The sequence below is a fragment of the Lampris incognitus genome, chromosome 3 (genome assembly GCF_029633865.1).
Source record: "Lampris incognitus isolate fLamInc1 chromosome 3, fLamInc1.hap2, whole genome shotgun sequence".
NCBI lineage: Eukaryota > Metazoa > Chordata > Actinopteri > Lampriformes > Lampridae > Lampris > Lampris incognitus.
The window spans coordinates 92,797,922-92,813,856 of NC_079213.1; the positions used below are offsets into that span (position 1 = coordinate 92,797,922).

At 39.8% G+C, this 15,935-nt stretch overlaps 1 protein-coding gene across 1 annotated transcript in view; it reads left to right on the plus strand.

Moving 5' to 3' along the window:
• The first annotated feature begins 7,056 nt into the window (after positions 1-7,056).
• cep350 (centrosomal protein 350) overlaps positions 7,057-15,935 on the plus strand; it is a 54,461-nt gene continuing 45,582 nt past the window's right edge. Inside the window, exons 1-8 of the mRNA XM_056276861.1 lie at positions 7,057-7,066; positions 7,453-7,496; positions 7,692-7,806; positions 8,384-8,546; positions 9,772-10,023; positions 10,081-10,436; positions 10,629-10,742; positions 12,999-13,124. Coding sequence (XP_056132836.1) covers positions 7,057-7,066; positions 7,453-7,496; positions 7,692-7,806; positions 8,384-8,546; positions 9,772-10,023; positions 10,081-10,436; positions 10,629-10,742; positions 12,999-13,124 — 1,180 coding nt within the window. The remainder of the gene's footprint in view (positions 7,067-7,452; positions 7,497-7,691; positions 7,807-8,383; positions 8,547-9,771; positions 10,024-10,080; positions 10,437-10,628; positions 10,743-12,998; positions 13,125-15,935) is intronic.

Here is a 15,935-nt window from a genome sequence, read left to right on the forward strand (position 1 = left end):
TATTGGAAATATACATACGCATATGCAAGTGCATTACATGTGACAGTTGACCATGCCGTGTGTGTGTCTGTTTGTGTGTATCAGAGAGAGTGTACATCAGAGAGAGCGTAAAGTGATAATGGTCTTAGTCTTGGTTTGGGCTAAAAAATTGCAGACTTTGTTAGGCTTGGCTGGGTTAGGGCTTGAACACCACGTGCCATGGCTGGGCTCGGGCTAGAGGTTTTGACCCATGCAGGACTCTACTCAATCTTGCAACTTACATGATTTTAAGGATCTGTTGCTAATGTTTTGGTCCTAAATACCAAAGGACAGCTTCAGAGGTCTTGGAGAGTCCATGCCTCGGCAGGTTTGCACTGTTTTTCTGGCACACGGAGGACCAACAGCATATAAGGCAGGTGGTCATAATGTTTGGCTCATCAGTGTAAGTAATCTGTAAAGTACTTTCTTTTCAACTTCAAACTTGGCAGCGCTTGGGTCAACTTGTTTACATAATGTTAATGGACAATATGGATAGGATCACGCACAGCTGAACGCACATATGAAAATAAATTTACAATACACATATAGATAGGTCTTATTTTTGTAATAGTGTAAGTGGCAAATGTTTTAACTTGCCCATTTTCCAAAGTAGCCTACTTGAAATCTTAACAGAAAACTCCTTCAAAAAACACAGCTGGCATGCAACAGACGCAGTTGGCATAGCTGGTAAAAAAAAACCCGCTTCACTCCCCTTACATAATGCGCCACAGCCATGTGTGGTGTATTTTAATGGGTAGAAGGTATACATGGCTGTGCACATGCACCTGAACTCAATTTACACTCCTTGTGAGTCTTATGCAAGTTTCTGTGTGTCCCTGCACTGTTTAACTGAGTTCAGTTCAGTTGTCTCTTTTTGTGCGTGTGAGAGGGGAGCTTAATGAGTTGGTTTTATCGGAGTGATGGCATATTGCTATATTGGTATCAAATTCATCTCTCAAGTGTTGGGCTTCCAAGAAGTAGTTTACTTCAAATAAGTCAATAGCCTAAGGTTTCCCAATGTTGAAATGATTCTCAGTAACCAGCATTGGTCAAATTCAGTCATGTTACTCCTGTCCTCAGATTCATGGAAGTGAAAGTACATCACAAAGTTCACTATGTGTGACTAAGCGGCTACCCCTTAGATCTGTATACTCCAGCCTTTTAGTGGAGTTTGTTAATGGTCTGTCACCAACATTGGCCTCTCTGGGGCCAACGTTTAGTAATCCTATTCTAAAAATCATACTTATATCACATGCATAAACAATGCAAGAACACTTTAGTAATAATCTATTATTCTGAGTTGAAATTATGTTGACCATTTGTTGTTTGTTGTTCTTGTTTTGCGTTTGTTGTTCTTGAGTACTATGAGTAAAGCTAATACACTGGTGGCAACAGCAAATTCTTTGGATATTTAGCATTCACTTGTCTTGAACTCATGTTGTGGGATGAAAATGTAAAAAATTTAATGTAGCTAAGACACGCTAAAATACTAAGGAAACTTCTGTTAAAAATTACTGTTCCTTTCTTCTTTTAAATCATGTTAATTGTTTTTCAGTTTTTCAGATAAGTTCAATGTAAATAACTTTGTGTTTTACAAACAAAAGAACAAAAAGGACAAAAAATTGACAGAAGTTTAAAAACAGACAAAAACCCCCCCAAAAAAAAGGGGGGGTCAAGTTGCTTAAGAATTCATTATGAGAAAATTCATTGATGCAGTGTGTCCGAAATTAATGACAATGACTGTAAGCCAGCAAGTGTGAGGAGATTTAAAACTTAGATTTAGCATAGTTCAGAAAACGGCGCCATATTTTCTCAAACTTTTTGGCAGAACCACAAAGTATAAACCTGAGTATCTCTAGTTTTAAGTGCTTTATGACAACTCTCAATCATAAAATATAACTGGGAGGCTGTGGGGTTTTCCAGTTTAGACTTAGACTGATTTTATTTGTCATTGCCTTATATGCATGTCTCATACATACAAGGGAATGAAATTACATTTCACATGGACCTCAGTGCCATATAAACAAATATCTTGCAATAAGTATTAAAAACAAAACGTGCGTTAAAAACAAAAATTACTTCACAGCACAAGCACACCTGACATGGACAGTGAGTACGAAGGTCAAAAAAGTCATTTTATGGACGGTCCAAGTATTCAGGCTGTTGAGAAATCTCACAGCCTGAGGAATGAAACCGTTGCATAGTCTGGTGGAGGCAGCACGGATGCTCCAGTACCTCCTGCCAGAAGGTAGGAGGGTGAAGTGGATGTGGGAAGGGTGGCGAGAGGAGAAGTAGCCTGCATGCTAGTAACATTATAAAGGTTGTAATTGTGTAATTAGCCCCTCTAAAAGAAGGATTGATATGGCAATCAAAGGATTGCCATATCATCATCATCTGCCCAAAAACATGATAATTTAGAAAATAGGTTTCCAGTATTTAGATAATTTAGGACAGAGCCAGTACATGTGTGCCAGAGTAACAGGAAGCTGCTTACATCGGTCAAAAATAGTTTGCATTAGGATATATTTTGGCAAGTTTTACTTTGGAATAATGAAGATAATGTAGTCCTTTTAACTGTATTAGCCCATGCCTAATGCATATTGATGCTGTGTGTACATACTTCAAGGCATCTTCCCACTGGTCTTCTGTTATGTCCAATCCCAAATCATTCTCCCGAGCAGATTTCAGAATAACTAGGGAAGTGTTCTGCAAACAAAATAAATAATCACCTACAAAGGATATTGCTGCTTTAGCTGAGGGATTGAAGGAGAACAAAGATTCCATGGATGTGTTAATGGGCAGTCTAGGAAAGGATGATATGTTGGATTTAATAAAATGGCGGATTTGAAGAAATGTAAAGAATTGAGTTTGTGGTAGACTAAATTTAATGTGCAACTGTACATAAGAGGGGAATATTCCATCAATATAAAGAGCTTTCATAGTTTCAATACAATTATGCTTCCATAACGCAAATGAAGTGTCAATTATTGAGGGAGGAAAAAATTGGTTGAGGGACAGAGGAGCAAGAAGAAAACTACTTTGCCATCCAAACTGTTGCCTTATTTTAGACCATATTTTAAGGGACTGTTACAATTGGATTATCCTTTGTATAATGTAAGGCAGAGGTAGTGAAGAGAAAACAAGTGCAGCTAAGGAGGTAGGGTAACGTGATGCTTGCTTCATCTGCAGCCAGGCTGAATCACTATCCGGGCTTGGATGGTTGGATCTAGAAGGAGAGGGCACGAATATTACAAGCCCAATAATAAAACTGAAAGTGGGGTAGTCCCATACCCCCACCAGGTTTAGGCCTTTGCAAAAAATAATTTCTTATTGTTTGTTTTTTTTTTTTCAAATAAAGTGTGTTATTATCTTATCGATGTTTGTTTAAAAAAAGACGTTTTTATAAGGATCAGAATACACTGAAATAAAAACAAAAATTTTGGAAGTGTATTCATTTTAACAGCATTGATTATGCTTGCTAAGGAAATGGGGAGATGGGACCACATATCAAAGTCAGCAATTGTGCACTCAAGTAGTGTTTTAAAATTCAATTTAGGTAAGTCAGAAATGTTCCTTACAAAAGTCACGCCCAAGTATCTAAAGGAGATTGATAAACCTGTAAATGGGAATTGGGAATATGAGAGACCCTGGGCTTTGGTATTTATAGGATATAGTTTGCTCTTTGACAAATTTAGCTTGTAGCTGGAGACCCGACCATATTCCCTCAGAACAGACATAATAGTTGGTATTGGTTTAAGTGGATTTGCCACATATCATTGGCATATGACACTTTGTGCTCCCCCTCCCCCCTATAGACCCCATCATAGCCATTTAAGGAGCGCAGGGCAATAGCCGAGGGCTCAATTGCAAGCAAAAATAATAGGGGAGAGGGGCCAACCTTATCTCGTCCCTTGATGTAAGGAAAGTGTGTCTATCTGAAGGACTTGGTCTGGACCGAAGAAAGAGGAGATACATATAATAACTTAACCCACGAGATGAATTTTTCACCAAACCCAAACCTCTTGAGAACAGAGAAAATAAAGTCCCAGTCGACCCAGTTAAAAACCTTTTTGGCATCTAGCAAGAGAAGGACTTCCGGATGTTGAGCTAAAGGGCTCGATGAATATATGATATTGTGAAGATTGGAAAATAAAAATCTGTTTTTTTTTATAAAGCCTGTTTGATATGGTGCAATGATAGTAAGATGAACCTTTTCAAGATGGTAAGCAAGTATTTTGGCTAACAATTTTGTATTAACATTCAATAGACTGATCTCTCTGTAAGAACCTGGATCGAGTTGGTCCCTGTCCTCCTCCAAGCAAAAGTGAGATAGAGGCTTGATAAGATCTATAATGTAATGGATTACATTTATATAGCTATTTATCTAGACACCCAAAGTGCTTCACAGAGAAGGGGGAAACTCACGTCAACCACTACTAATTTGTAGCACCCACCTGGGTGATACATGGCAGCCATTTTGCACCAGAATGCTCACCATACATTAGCTTGAGGTGACCAGGGAGGAATCATTGAGCAAATTACACAGGGGGGTGGCCAGATGGAGAGAGCCAGGTTAGGAATTTTGCCAGGACACCGGGGGACCTCCTACTCCTGGGAATTTTTTGTTTGTTTGTTTTTTTGTTGTTGTTGTTGTTTTATTAGGACCAGGGGGAAGACTGCCCCCTACTGGCCACTTTCAGCAGCAACTCAGTTTTCACAGAGGTCTTCCATCAAGGTACTAGCCAAGTCCATACCTGCTTAGCTTCTGTTATTCGGCAGAGCCAGGGTACATGTTGGAATGGCTGTCGGTAGGTAGTGGGAATGGTCTTGGACTCATAAGCTTAATTAAGGGCATCAAGTAATAAAGGTGAGAGTAGCTTTGAAATGTCTTGTCGAACTTTGAGGTGAAACCATCAGGTCCTGGTGCTTTGGAACTCTGCATACTCCTGATTTAATTATTCTAGAGATATGGGCTCTTCAAGACAAGTTTTATCTCATCTATTGCAGGAATATTCGTTTTTTTAAGGGAAGCATTAATTACCACAGGATCTCCCTTTAACTCTGAAGAATAAAGTTATGAGTAAAATTATTTGAATTCATTATTAATCTCTTCTTGATCAGTTGTTTTGCAACTTGATTGATTGATTGCTGATGTACATATTTCAGTTATCAGTTTAGATGTGACTGATTGCCAAATCTGAAGGGCCAGTAATCTTCCTGGTCTTTCTTCCTGTTTATAATATTTATGTTTAGCCTGCAATAGCAATTTTGCAGTTTCTCCTGTGGTGAGGAGCTCAAATTCAGTTTGGAGGAAGAATATTCATGGTCTATGTCTAGAATCTGGTCTTTGATTTCAGATAGACTTTTTTGAGTTGTGTTTGATTAGATGCATTATAGGATATAATTTGGCCATGAATATAAGCTTTTAAAGCCTCCCAAAGGGTGCATTTGGATACTTCCCCATTATTTGTTGAAATAAAAAAATTCTATCTGAGCCAAAATGAAATCGGTTAATGATTTATCAGATAGTAATAGATTGTTTAAATACCATGTTGTAGACATATTTTTGTTTTGGAAGGCTAGTTGCAGTAAGTGTGCGGCATGGTCCGAGAGGACAATCAAAATCACAATGTTTAACTACAGAGAGGAATTTGCTGTCAGTGAGAAAATAATTGATGTGTGAGTACGAGTGACGCACCGGGGGGGGGGGGGGGGGTGAGCGGGCGACTGGATTTTTGAATTGCCAGGGGCCTGTCATCCCGTAAGTCTTAAGTGAAGATTCTATCAATTTAGCTGACTTAGATAGTGGCTGAATTGTCTTAGATGATCTATCCAGATTTGGATTGAGAATACAATTAAAATCACCTCCCATATTCAAACTGTGAATTTAAATTAGGAATAGAAGCAAAGAATTCTGAGAAAAATTGCTCATCGTCATAATTTGGAGCGTGAATACTAACCAGAATAAGTGGAACACTGTAGAGATGCCCTGTTACTAGAACAACTCTGCCTTGAGGATCTGTAGAGACATGAGAAGAAATAAAAGGAATTTTCTTGCTAATCAAGATGGCTGTCCCCCTGGATTTAAATTGAAATTACGAATGAAACACTTGCCCTACCCAACCCTTGCGTAGGCGGAATTGATCAGCACACACATAACCACAGAACTGTGATATATAAAAGATAACACATAATTGTGAAAATCACAAACATATTAACATATTAAATGGAATGTAGACAAACCACTCAAAATAAGCAAAAACAAAATCTCTTAGAAGCCAATATTATGATGTTTGGAAATACTAAGTAATGTAATGTGGCAATTTAAATACATTATATTACAGTCTTTAGCCGATGCTTTTATCTAAAGCGACTTACAATAAATGCATTTAACTTAGGAAATCAGGAGAACTACTAGTCGTCAGAGGTCATAAGTGCATCTAAACAAGCACCTAAGAGCAAAACCAGTGCTAAAGTAAAAGTGCAAGAAAGAGATTTTTTTTTTAAATGATTGAATACAATAAGTGCTAAGAACAAGTAACAGGGTAGTAGTTCTTAAAGAGGTGAGTTTTCAACCCAAGTCTGATCTACCATCTCATTAGCAATATGACGAAGAGACTTATTCCTTGTCCCTGTGATGTTCATCACCGATCAATCTCACATACGAGCCTAGCATTAGAGCTAGTCAATATTAGCTTGCTAGCCAGCTAAAACAATAACAGTGACTGCGGTTTTAGCATTAGTGCCAAATTTCACACGAGTGATTGGAATAGCAATAATTATTTAAGGTTAACTGTTGTAGCTAATCGAAAGGATCTAGAGCAACATGAATAACGTTATCAACGAATAGGGTTAATTTGCAGTCATACCTTACTCATCTGTGATGGCCTTTATGAAAACAAACAAAAAGTCAGTGGGTTAGCCATAACATTGTTCATATCAATACCATATGTCCAGCTAGCAAAATGGCCTTTAGAATAGATGAATGTCAGTGTTCAGTCAATCGTTTGTCTGTTGGCATCTTCCAGCTAGTACGAAATGGGCTCAGGTACTATGTTCCTTTCTTTAATTAACTTTTTTATGTGTTGTTCTATCAAACATGGTCACAGAGTGTTTGTGGCTTTTTGCTTACTGTCTCTGCTGTTTTAACGTTGGTCACAGGTCAACAGGAGAGATGAAGAGCAGCAAGAGGACTGACATCTCTGTTAATAGCTCTGCACAACAGGCTGTTGGCCAGGGCAGTGGTGGAGGTGCATACAGTTTCTATTTCTTTGGATTCTGTTTGATTGGCCGTACAAAACTTATGTTATGCTCTGATAAATTACTTTCTAAGAAAACTGAAATGCATGAGATGAATGACTTTGCATAAATTGATTTACACTGCGGGATCTTAAATATCTGTGCCATGATTTGTTTTTCTCATGTCTTTTTCAGAGCTGACAGCTGCATGGAAAAGTCTGGCACAGTCAAAAGCTGCTGTAAGTACACACTAAGTGAACCCTAACTGTGTAATGAGGTTTTGTTTTTGTTGTTTTTTTTTTTTTTTTTTAGTTTTTGAGTGATGGGTGTAATGTGCTATCTCTACTGCACACCTGAGAGGAAAGAGGTGACCTCATTTCATTTTTTTTTTAAATCATCCAAGGAATGTGACTGATGTATTTTCTTCTCTAAAGTTGCGGCACATAGAAAACCACCTGGAGGTAGCTCCAGGGACAGGGGTTCTCCTGGACTCTGTGATGGACTCCAAAAAGAGCTCCTCAGGCTCTTCCAGGAAAGTTAGTCGCAGGGGTATGTATTCTTGAATTTTAAACAAAGTAGAGTCTGAGATCATATTATTATTTGGGAGCGTTGTATTTTAAAGAAATTACAAGCTTACAAGTTATAAATCCAGAAAATTAAAGATTTTGCTTCTATATGACCAGCCCGCAGCTAATAAAGGCAATAACCAATTAAGAGTGAGTAAAATGCATTTGATGAAACCACTGAGTTTCATCACTCAGTGGTTTCATCAAATGCATTTGATTCACTCTTAATTGGTTATTGCCTTTATTAGCTGCAGTGTGGTCATATAAGCCTAACACCACTGAGTACCTAGAAAAAGATTTGACACTTGCATTTAACAAAACCATTGTTTGTGGGGCACTCCGGTGGCTCACCTGGTAGAGTGCGTACCACATAAGGCTGAGTCCTGACTGCTGCGGCCTGGGTTCAAATCCGGCCCGGGCCCTTTGCTGCATGTTATCTCCTCTCTCTCCCCTGCTTTTCCTGTCTCGCTCTACTATCAAATAAAGGCAGAAAATGGCAAAAAAAAAAATTGAATTGAATTGAACATGAGGTTCTAACTCTGTGTTTCCTGTCTCACAAGGACGACAAGTGGATGACATGGGAGGCTCGCCAAAATGGAGGGGGCGTGATCATCAAAGCCCAGAGAAGAGCAGCTCTCGCAGTCCTCTGAGAAACACCACCCAGGACAGCAATGTCCGCAGGAACAATAATGTGGAGTTCAGGGAACCACTAGCCTCCTACAGGTACACACAGAAAACGCTGCCACGAAACCTCCCCAGCCACATCTCCCTGGAGACATTATCAGACTGATTTGAATTTATATTCTCTGGTGTGGAGACACTGAACTGCCAAGATTGTTAATTTCTCTTCAGGGCTGTGAGATTTTTGTTTCTTGTCTTGCTGCTTCAGTTGGTTTTTTGTTTATTCTCCCTCAATCCAAAGAGCTGTTTTAGACACATAACAGGCTGGCCTTGAGCTGCTTTAGTACACAGAACTCCATTAAGAGACCATATGCTCTTGACATCCCCTGCTTGAATAGCTTACTTGCCTCAACAATAAGGGTTTTAAGTTCTCCTTAATAAAAGGATTAATAGTCTTCAGGTCTTCAGTCTTCAGGTCAGGTCAGTCTTCTAAAAGTCTTCAAGACTTTGTTCAAAACAACAACCTATATCAAACTACAACTATTGCATTCTAATAATAATGCTTTTGATATAGTAATATATTTATTACTGCCAGCTGTCCAAGGACAATTATAATTGTTATGATTGTTTGCTAAGACGAATTGAACACCAGGTTTCTGCTTGTTACTAAATTTGGAAACTTTTCAGTCAGGTTACAAATGAGTCCTTAGCCTACACTGTGATTTATGTAGAAATATAAATCCAGCAAATTTTGCTTTCGTCGTGTTTTTTATAAGATGCATATAGAGCAATGCTACCGGAGTGCAGGATCTACGCAGGCAGCATGTGTTAGAAATTAATGCAAGTAACATGGGGATTATTCCTCACCTAACAGCAGTGACAAGCTTCTTCCTTAGAGTAATTCTCAAATTTAAGGCTGAAAATTAAGCCCTTTCACTGTGCAATTAATTTGGTTTAATTTTTCAAGCACCGTCTAGCAGGAACAAATGAAAAGTTGATTGTCTGTTAAGATTTGAGAAACACTGAAAATAATTCGATGTTCTGGTTTCATTTTTTTCTGTGTTATTATGCAGAGACAATCACTAGTAATCTGTTGAAGTGCATCTCAGCATGAATGAGGGGGATGTAAGAATTGCAGTCTGACTCTCAATCATTGTTCTGTTAGAAGATTCACGTTTGAGCTCCAAAAAATATATGCCAACCAGCCCCTTTGCAAATATTCTCTTAGCCACCCATAAATTTGCTCTCAGTGTACTCCCAGCAAGTGGTAAATTAAGTGCAAATCTTCATCCTCTTCCTGATTCCATGTAATCTGGTTCTCCTCCAGGGAGGCCACCCCTCCACCACTGCTTCCTTCACAGCTGGAGGCCTACAGCCGGCAGTCAGTGCCTGGGTTATCCTACCCATCCTCTCAGTCTGTCCCAGATCCACTCCTCAGTCATCTGGTCTACCAGAGAGACACTAGAGACATACAGACAGCTAGGGACCTGGACAGCACACATTCCTCAGCTCTAGATGGCACTGAGGTCCGCTACCTCAATGACAGGCCAGCCCTGGATGCTCTGAGAACTCTGGTACAGTCATATCCCATTGGCACCAAGGTCTGTGACAGGGAGGGGGCCACAGAGGGCAGTAGGCCCAAAGCACAACTTACCCAGAGCATGGATAGCGAAGCAGCAGCCTCTCCCCCTGCTCCAGTCCCAGGCTCCATCGGGCGAGATGAGAGCTCTGCCTCCTCCAGCCCTGCTTCTGCCTCCCAGAAGCTGGAGAACCTACGGAGGCGGCAACCTGACAATAAGCTGGAGAAGCTCAAAGAACGTATTCGCAGGCAGAGAGAACACCTGGAGAAGGCCGCAGAGCGAGACAGGCTGCTGGGTTACCTGGAACAGCCTATACTGGGAGCTGTGGATAGCAGCATTGGTGTTACTACCAATATGCCCACGGCTAAAATCCGGAAAGTAGCAGCAGCGCCACCTGCACCGGTATACAGAGGTATCCTGGCTGTTGCATCCTATCCAAACTCTTAATGTTAATATGCCCTTGATGAATGTTATAGCCAAACAATTGATTTTTTAGTGATATTTTGGTGGTTTTGGAGGATTGATTTCAGTGATGCAATACAAAACACACCGCCACAGTTAGTTTTTTTGATTGGGTTTCTTTCCTCTTCGTATGTCTTCCCAGGTTTCAACAGTAGTGAGACAAAGATCAAGACTCCTGATGGAAAAGTTTGGAAGGAAGAGGAGTTCCACAACCTGAGCAGAGAGATCTACAGAGACCTGTCACAGCGGTTTTCTGGTGAGCATAGAAATCAAACACATTGGCAGATTCTCTTAATTATTCTCATCATTCTTTGTCTGTTGCGCTTGCTGCTGTATGTCACTCATGTAACCTGTGCATGCTACACTTAATGTCACCTGCATTAATTGGCTTGTAGTGGTCAGTTGAGCACAAACTTGGTAGACTACTTGTCAATAAGCTGTAGAAGTCACAGTAGATATATGCGGTCAAATGGTGCATTTGGCCAGCTGTGCTGTCTCTTCATTGGCTCAAAACCTGGGACATGCAGAGAATTACTAGTTATCGACTGGTTTCAAAGGACAGAGACTAGTTGACATCTAAGGGACTGCTCAGACAAAAATGTATTGCAACATAAAGAAACTCAAGTGTTCCATTTTTTTCTGTCACCCAATACCCCCGCTTACACTTGGGGTTTTGGCTGAGTGGTGCAACGCATGTTGTGTTAAATGAGTACAAGTGTGAGGAATAATAAAAGTTGAAAATGTTTCAACTGTTGACCTGCAGTAATGCAGATCACTTGTCATCGAATATCAGGCAACCAACGAAAGCAGGAGAACAAGGGGCAAGCAAAATGCTGCCAACAACGGAGAAGAATTTAATTCTTTCGGGGGTGTCCGGGTGAAGTAGCAGTCTATTCTGTTGCCTACCAACATGGGGATCGCCTGTTCGAATCCCTGTGTTACCTCCAGTTTGGTCGGGCGTCCCTACAGACCCAGTTGACCGTGTCTGCGGGTGGGAAGCCGGTCGCTGCACTAGCGCCTCCTCTGGTCGGTCAGGACGTCTGTTCATGGGGGAGGGGAACAGAGGGGAATAGCGTGAGCGTCCCACGTGCTGTGTTCTCCTGGTGAAAGTCCTCGCTGTCAGGTGAAAAGAAGCGGCGGGTGACTCCCCATGTATTGGAGGAGATGTGGTAGTCTGCAGCCCTCCCCAGATCAGCAGAGGGGGTGGAGCAGCGAATGGGACAGCTCGGAAGAGTGGGGTAATTGTCCGGGTACAACTGGGGGGGGGGGGGTGTAAAAAAAAACCCGAATGAAATTCTGTCTATGTATGATGACTTTATTTTGTATAATTTATTTTCCTGAGATTATCCCAATATTGCTATATTATTATCACAATTATAATGAAGTCTTATGGTTCAGCAGGACTGGTTGCCTCCCAGTAGTTTGTGGTCTACTCAGAGTAGACAGGCAAACTGCTCTATGTTAAAATCCTATTACGTCTCTCACTGAAAATGAAATGTTGCCCCTTAACTACGTAGGCAACAGTGTCCCACTTTGAGGACATTTGAGTAAAGCTTTGAATGAGAATAAGACAGTGGAGGCCTGGGTGTCCTCATATGATTCAGGGATATGTTTGAGAGGAATGTATGTGGTTAGGGTTTCTCTGTAGCAGATTTTCCAGGCATATTGCCACAACCACAGCAGAGCGGCTCTGTTCTCTCCTGTACTTAAAACTACTCATTTCTCCTGAGACGTTCTTTCTGACCTGCTTAGGTCGATGCATGTTCACGGGCTCCAATACAGGTTAGGAGACCCCATTCCTGCTTACTGATGTCACCAATCAATGTCAGACACTCCTGACCCAAATAACTACTGTATAGTTTTGATTAGGTGAATTCCTCAGTTATCAAAGTGATCGGCTAAACTGAAATGTACTCAGTATTGGAATGCAACAAAGTGTCTGACTATAGTTTATTGAAAATGTAAAACAAACCTGGTTTAAATGCTCTCAGTGTTATTACCACTCAAATAACACTGAGGGCCAATGAAAAAAAAAACGGTTTTATATTTTATTTCTGTAACTTATAAAACAAAATAAGAAAAACGTTCTTGAAAAAACAACATAAAATATTCATGCCCATCTTGTACATATTGGTCTGTTTTTTTTTTTAAGGTAGCCTTACCAATTTAAGTCTTGGGAGAAAAAAAAACAGGTCCTGCTGGTTCACCATAGTAAATCAGCCAGGAACCCACAAAAAATTGTGTGTCAGTGTCCAAATCCATCAGCAGCTGTTTTATATTGAAGAACTCAGCACGCCAAGAATTACATTTTAAAAAAATGCCTCACACATATCATTTGATTTCCAATTTCAGGGCCTTTTTTAAGTGGAGCTTAATGTCCATGTTTCATCCAACAGCTCTGATTTGATTTGTTTATACCATGCAGAAGTATTTGTTTGCTATCCCTCCATTTACATTCACGGTTATCCCGCTGATGCCTTGTGGCTCATTCCTATGTTTGATTTGTGTACAGAAAGCACCAGATCCAGGCACCAACAGCAGAGAGAACAGAGGCCAGCAGACAGGTCCAAAGAAAGGAAGCCATCCAAACCAGTCAGGAAGGTCCAGAAAGTTGCCTCTGGCTCAGACACCAGACCAGGTATGATATTAAATCTGAAATTTGATATTATATCATAATACCTGTATGATATTTAAGCTGACCCTTAATAAATTGTTATTTTATCCATCTTGATTATGGAGTCAGGTTTATATAATACTAACCAGCATCTTTACCATGGTTGAAGACACTTCCCAATTTCCATATTACACTGTTGAATTTTGTTGACTGGGTTGGACAAACACTGGTGCAGTGGCAAACACATTTGTGTTGGAAACAACTCCAGCAGGAAAAATGATTGAAACGTGATGCTGATGTGGCCTTGCTTTTGTTGGACAAACATTATTACTGCAGTATATTTTTACGATATGTTTTGAAGAAGTTTGTAAAACCCTGCATTGGTTTTGGTCCGAGGATCCCATGTTTACATACTAGGTGCGGGTTATTTACTGATGAGTTTATGGCTCAGGAGCAACAATAGCTACTACACCTTGTTTGTAGTTCAAGAAAATCAGTTTCAACAGGCATATGTCTCCTGCCTCCTACATCGAAATGTATTGGAACATTGATCTACTGTATTATTGATTGTCTAGCAGCACTGCCATACTGTCATTAAGTTTCAAATAAATAGAATAATGAAAACTCACAGTTTGCAGGTTTAAAATCCCTGACATGTTTTTTTAATTTTTTTTTTTAGTTAAGAATAGTGGGCAGTCTCTGCACTTAATAGTTTTTTTATGTATGTAGTTAGTTCTGGCGACAGGCATGGGCGCAAATCCATGAATACTGGGATGGCATCTAGTGCTTCACCTGTGCCCCCGTCCATAGGGTTTAGAAAAAGCATTCAAAATACAACATACATAGTATATTAAACCAATAGGGAAATAAAATATTTCCCAAACCCATCGAACTCTATAGAATCAAAGAGGATAAGAATTAAAAATTAAAACAGAGAACATAACAAGACAGAACACAGTGAGGTAACCTGTAGGCTTTGGCATGGCTTCCAGCCTACAGACCCCCCACCAAATCAAAGAAATCAAACAAAAAATACACATAAACCATAGACACTATACTATTTAACCAAAATCCAACATCACCCTCCCTCCTTCCCCAATCACAGTAAAAGTGCTCCCCTCCGCAAATCCACTAATAAACTCATCTTCTCTAACATAACTATACAACATATTAACATCTCTTTCCATTATACTCTTAAAAATATTCCACACCTCAGCTTTCCTCTTTTCGTAATGGGCTATATTCCTCCTTAGCTTGACAGCAAACATTGCATGGCGTAAAACATAATTTAATAAATTAACATTACATCCTTTCACTTTGCCATTCACCCCAAACAACCACAATTCTCTCAGTTCCATTCTGTCAACAAACCCACCTCTCCAACATCAACTTATTAATTCCTTCATTTTCAACATGTATATCCCTCCAGCTCACAACATTCAACAGACTCATGCAAAAATGTTTCCTCTCCCACACCAGACACATCACATTATTTCTTCACATTCACATCAAACTAATTATTAAATTATTGAATACTCTATTGTGTCTTAATAAAAAGTCAAAATTCTCACATTCAACACTGTTCCACTTCATTCTGTTTCCTCCATATCCTACCTACATCCATCTCATTCATAACCCTCTCCCACACTTTCTCCACAACCGGTCTTCTCACTTCTTCCCCTCTTAAACATCAATACATCACTTTTTTTTCACACTCATCAGACTCACTCTCCTCTCTCCTTCGCCCACATACTACATTTCTATCTCTCCTTCCTCATCCAACACAGCCTTTCTCTCAGTCATACTGACCCATTCTCTCAGCATCCCCCCTTGATCTTTCCAAATATCTTCCGTGCCTTTCCCAACCACACTTCATCACCCCTTCCCCTCACTTCATCTACCATTGCCTTTGCCCTCATAAACCCTGGTATATACTCATACACTAAATCCCTTATCTTTCTAAACCCTGCTCTCCAAATCACCCTGTTAGAAATTGTTTCCCTCAAATGTGATTTTTGGATTTAAAAACACTGGTTGTTCCCACACCTGCTTCACATTCTTACATTCATACTACACACATTTCACAAACTCTCCCCATGCTTCCAGCACCTCCTTGTAAAACTCAAGACACTCCACTCAACATACCATTCTTCATTTGCATATACACTCCACTCTCCCCACACCTACCACGTTTTTAAATTGCCTCCCTTAAAAACACCTTCCATGTATGATCCCTCTTGTTTCTTAAATATCTAACCATCATTTTCACCCTAAGTGCTTTCTTTTTCACTCCTAAATTGATTAACTTTAACCCACCATCTTCATAGTAGTTTTCCATCACCTCCTTTGCTATCCTAACTCCCTTCCCATCCCACAGATACTCACTCACCATTTTGTCTACCTCCTTCAACACTCTCTCAGGCACATCCAACACATTCATTACATACACAGTCGTACTCATAACTAATCCATTCACAACATCCCTTTCAGCTTCAATCCTGTAAGTTTCCAAAACCCTAATGTCTTCCTAATCTTATTCAATATCTCTTCATACTGTATATCTCTCCTTTCCGTATCCTTGGTCCCTAAATTCACACCTAACACTCTGAAATAATATTTCTTCTCTTTTAATCCTATTTCTAAATATTCTCTATTTGCTAATATTTTATAATCATTACTTAACATGCTAAGTGGCGTATAGTTTTCTAATCTAGTCCTACTCCCTTTCTTGTAAATAATGCTGACTAACCCTGTTAACATACTACCTGGCATCTCGTTCTTTTCTTCTATCCACCTAAATAATCTATGTAACACTGACATTAATTCCTCTCTAAA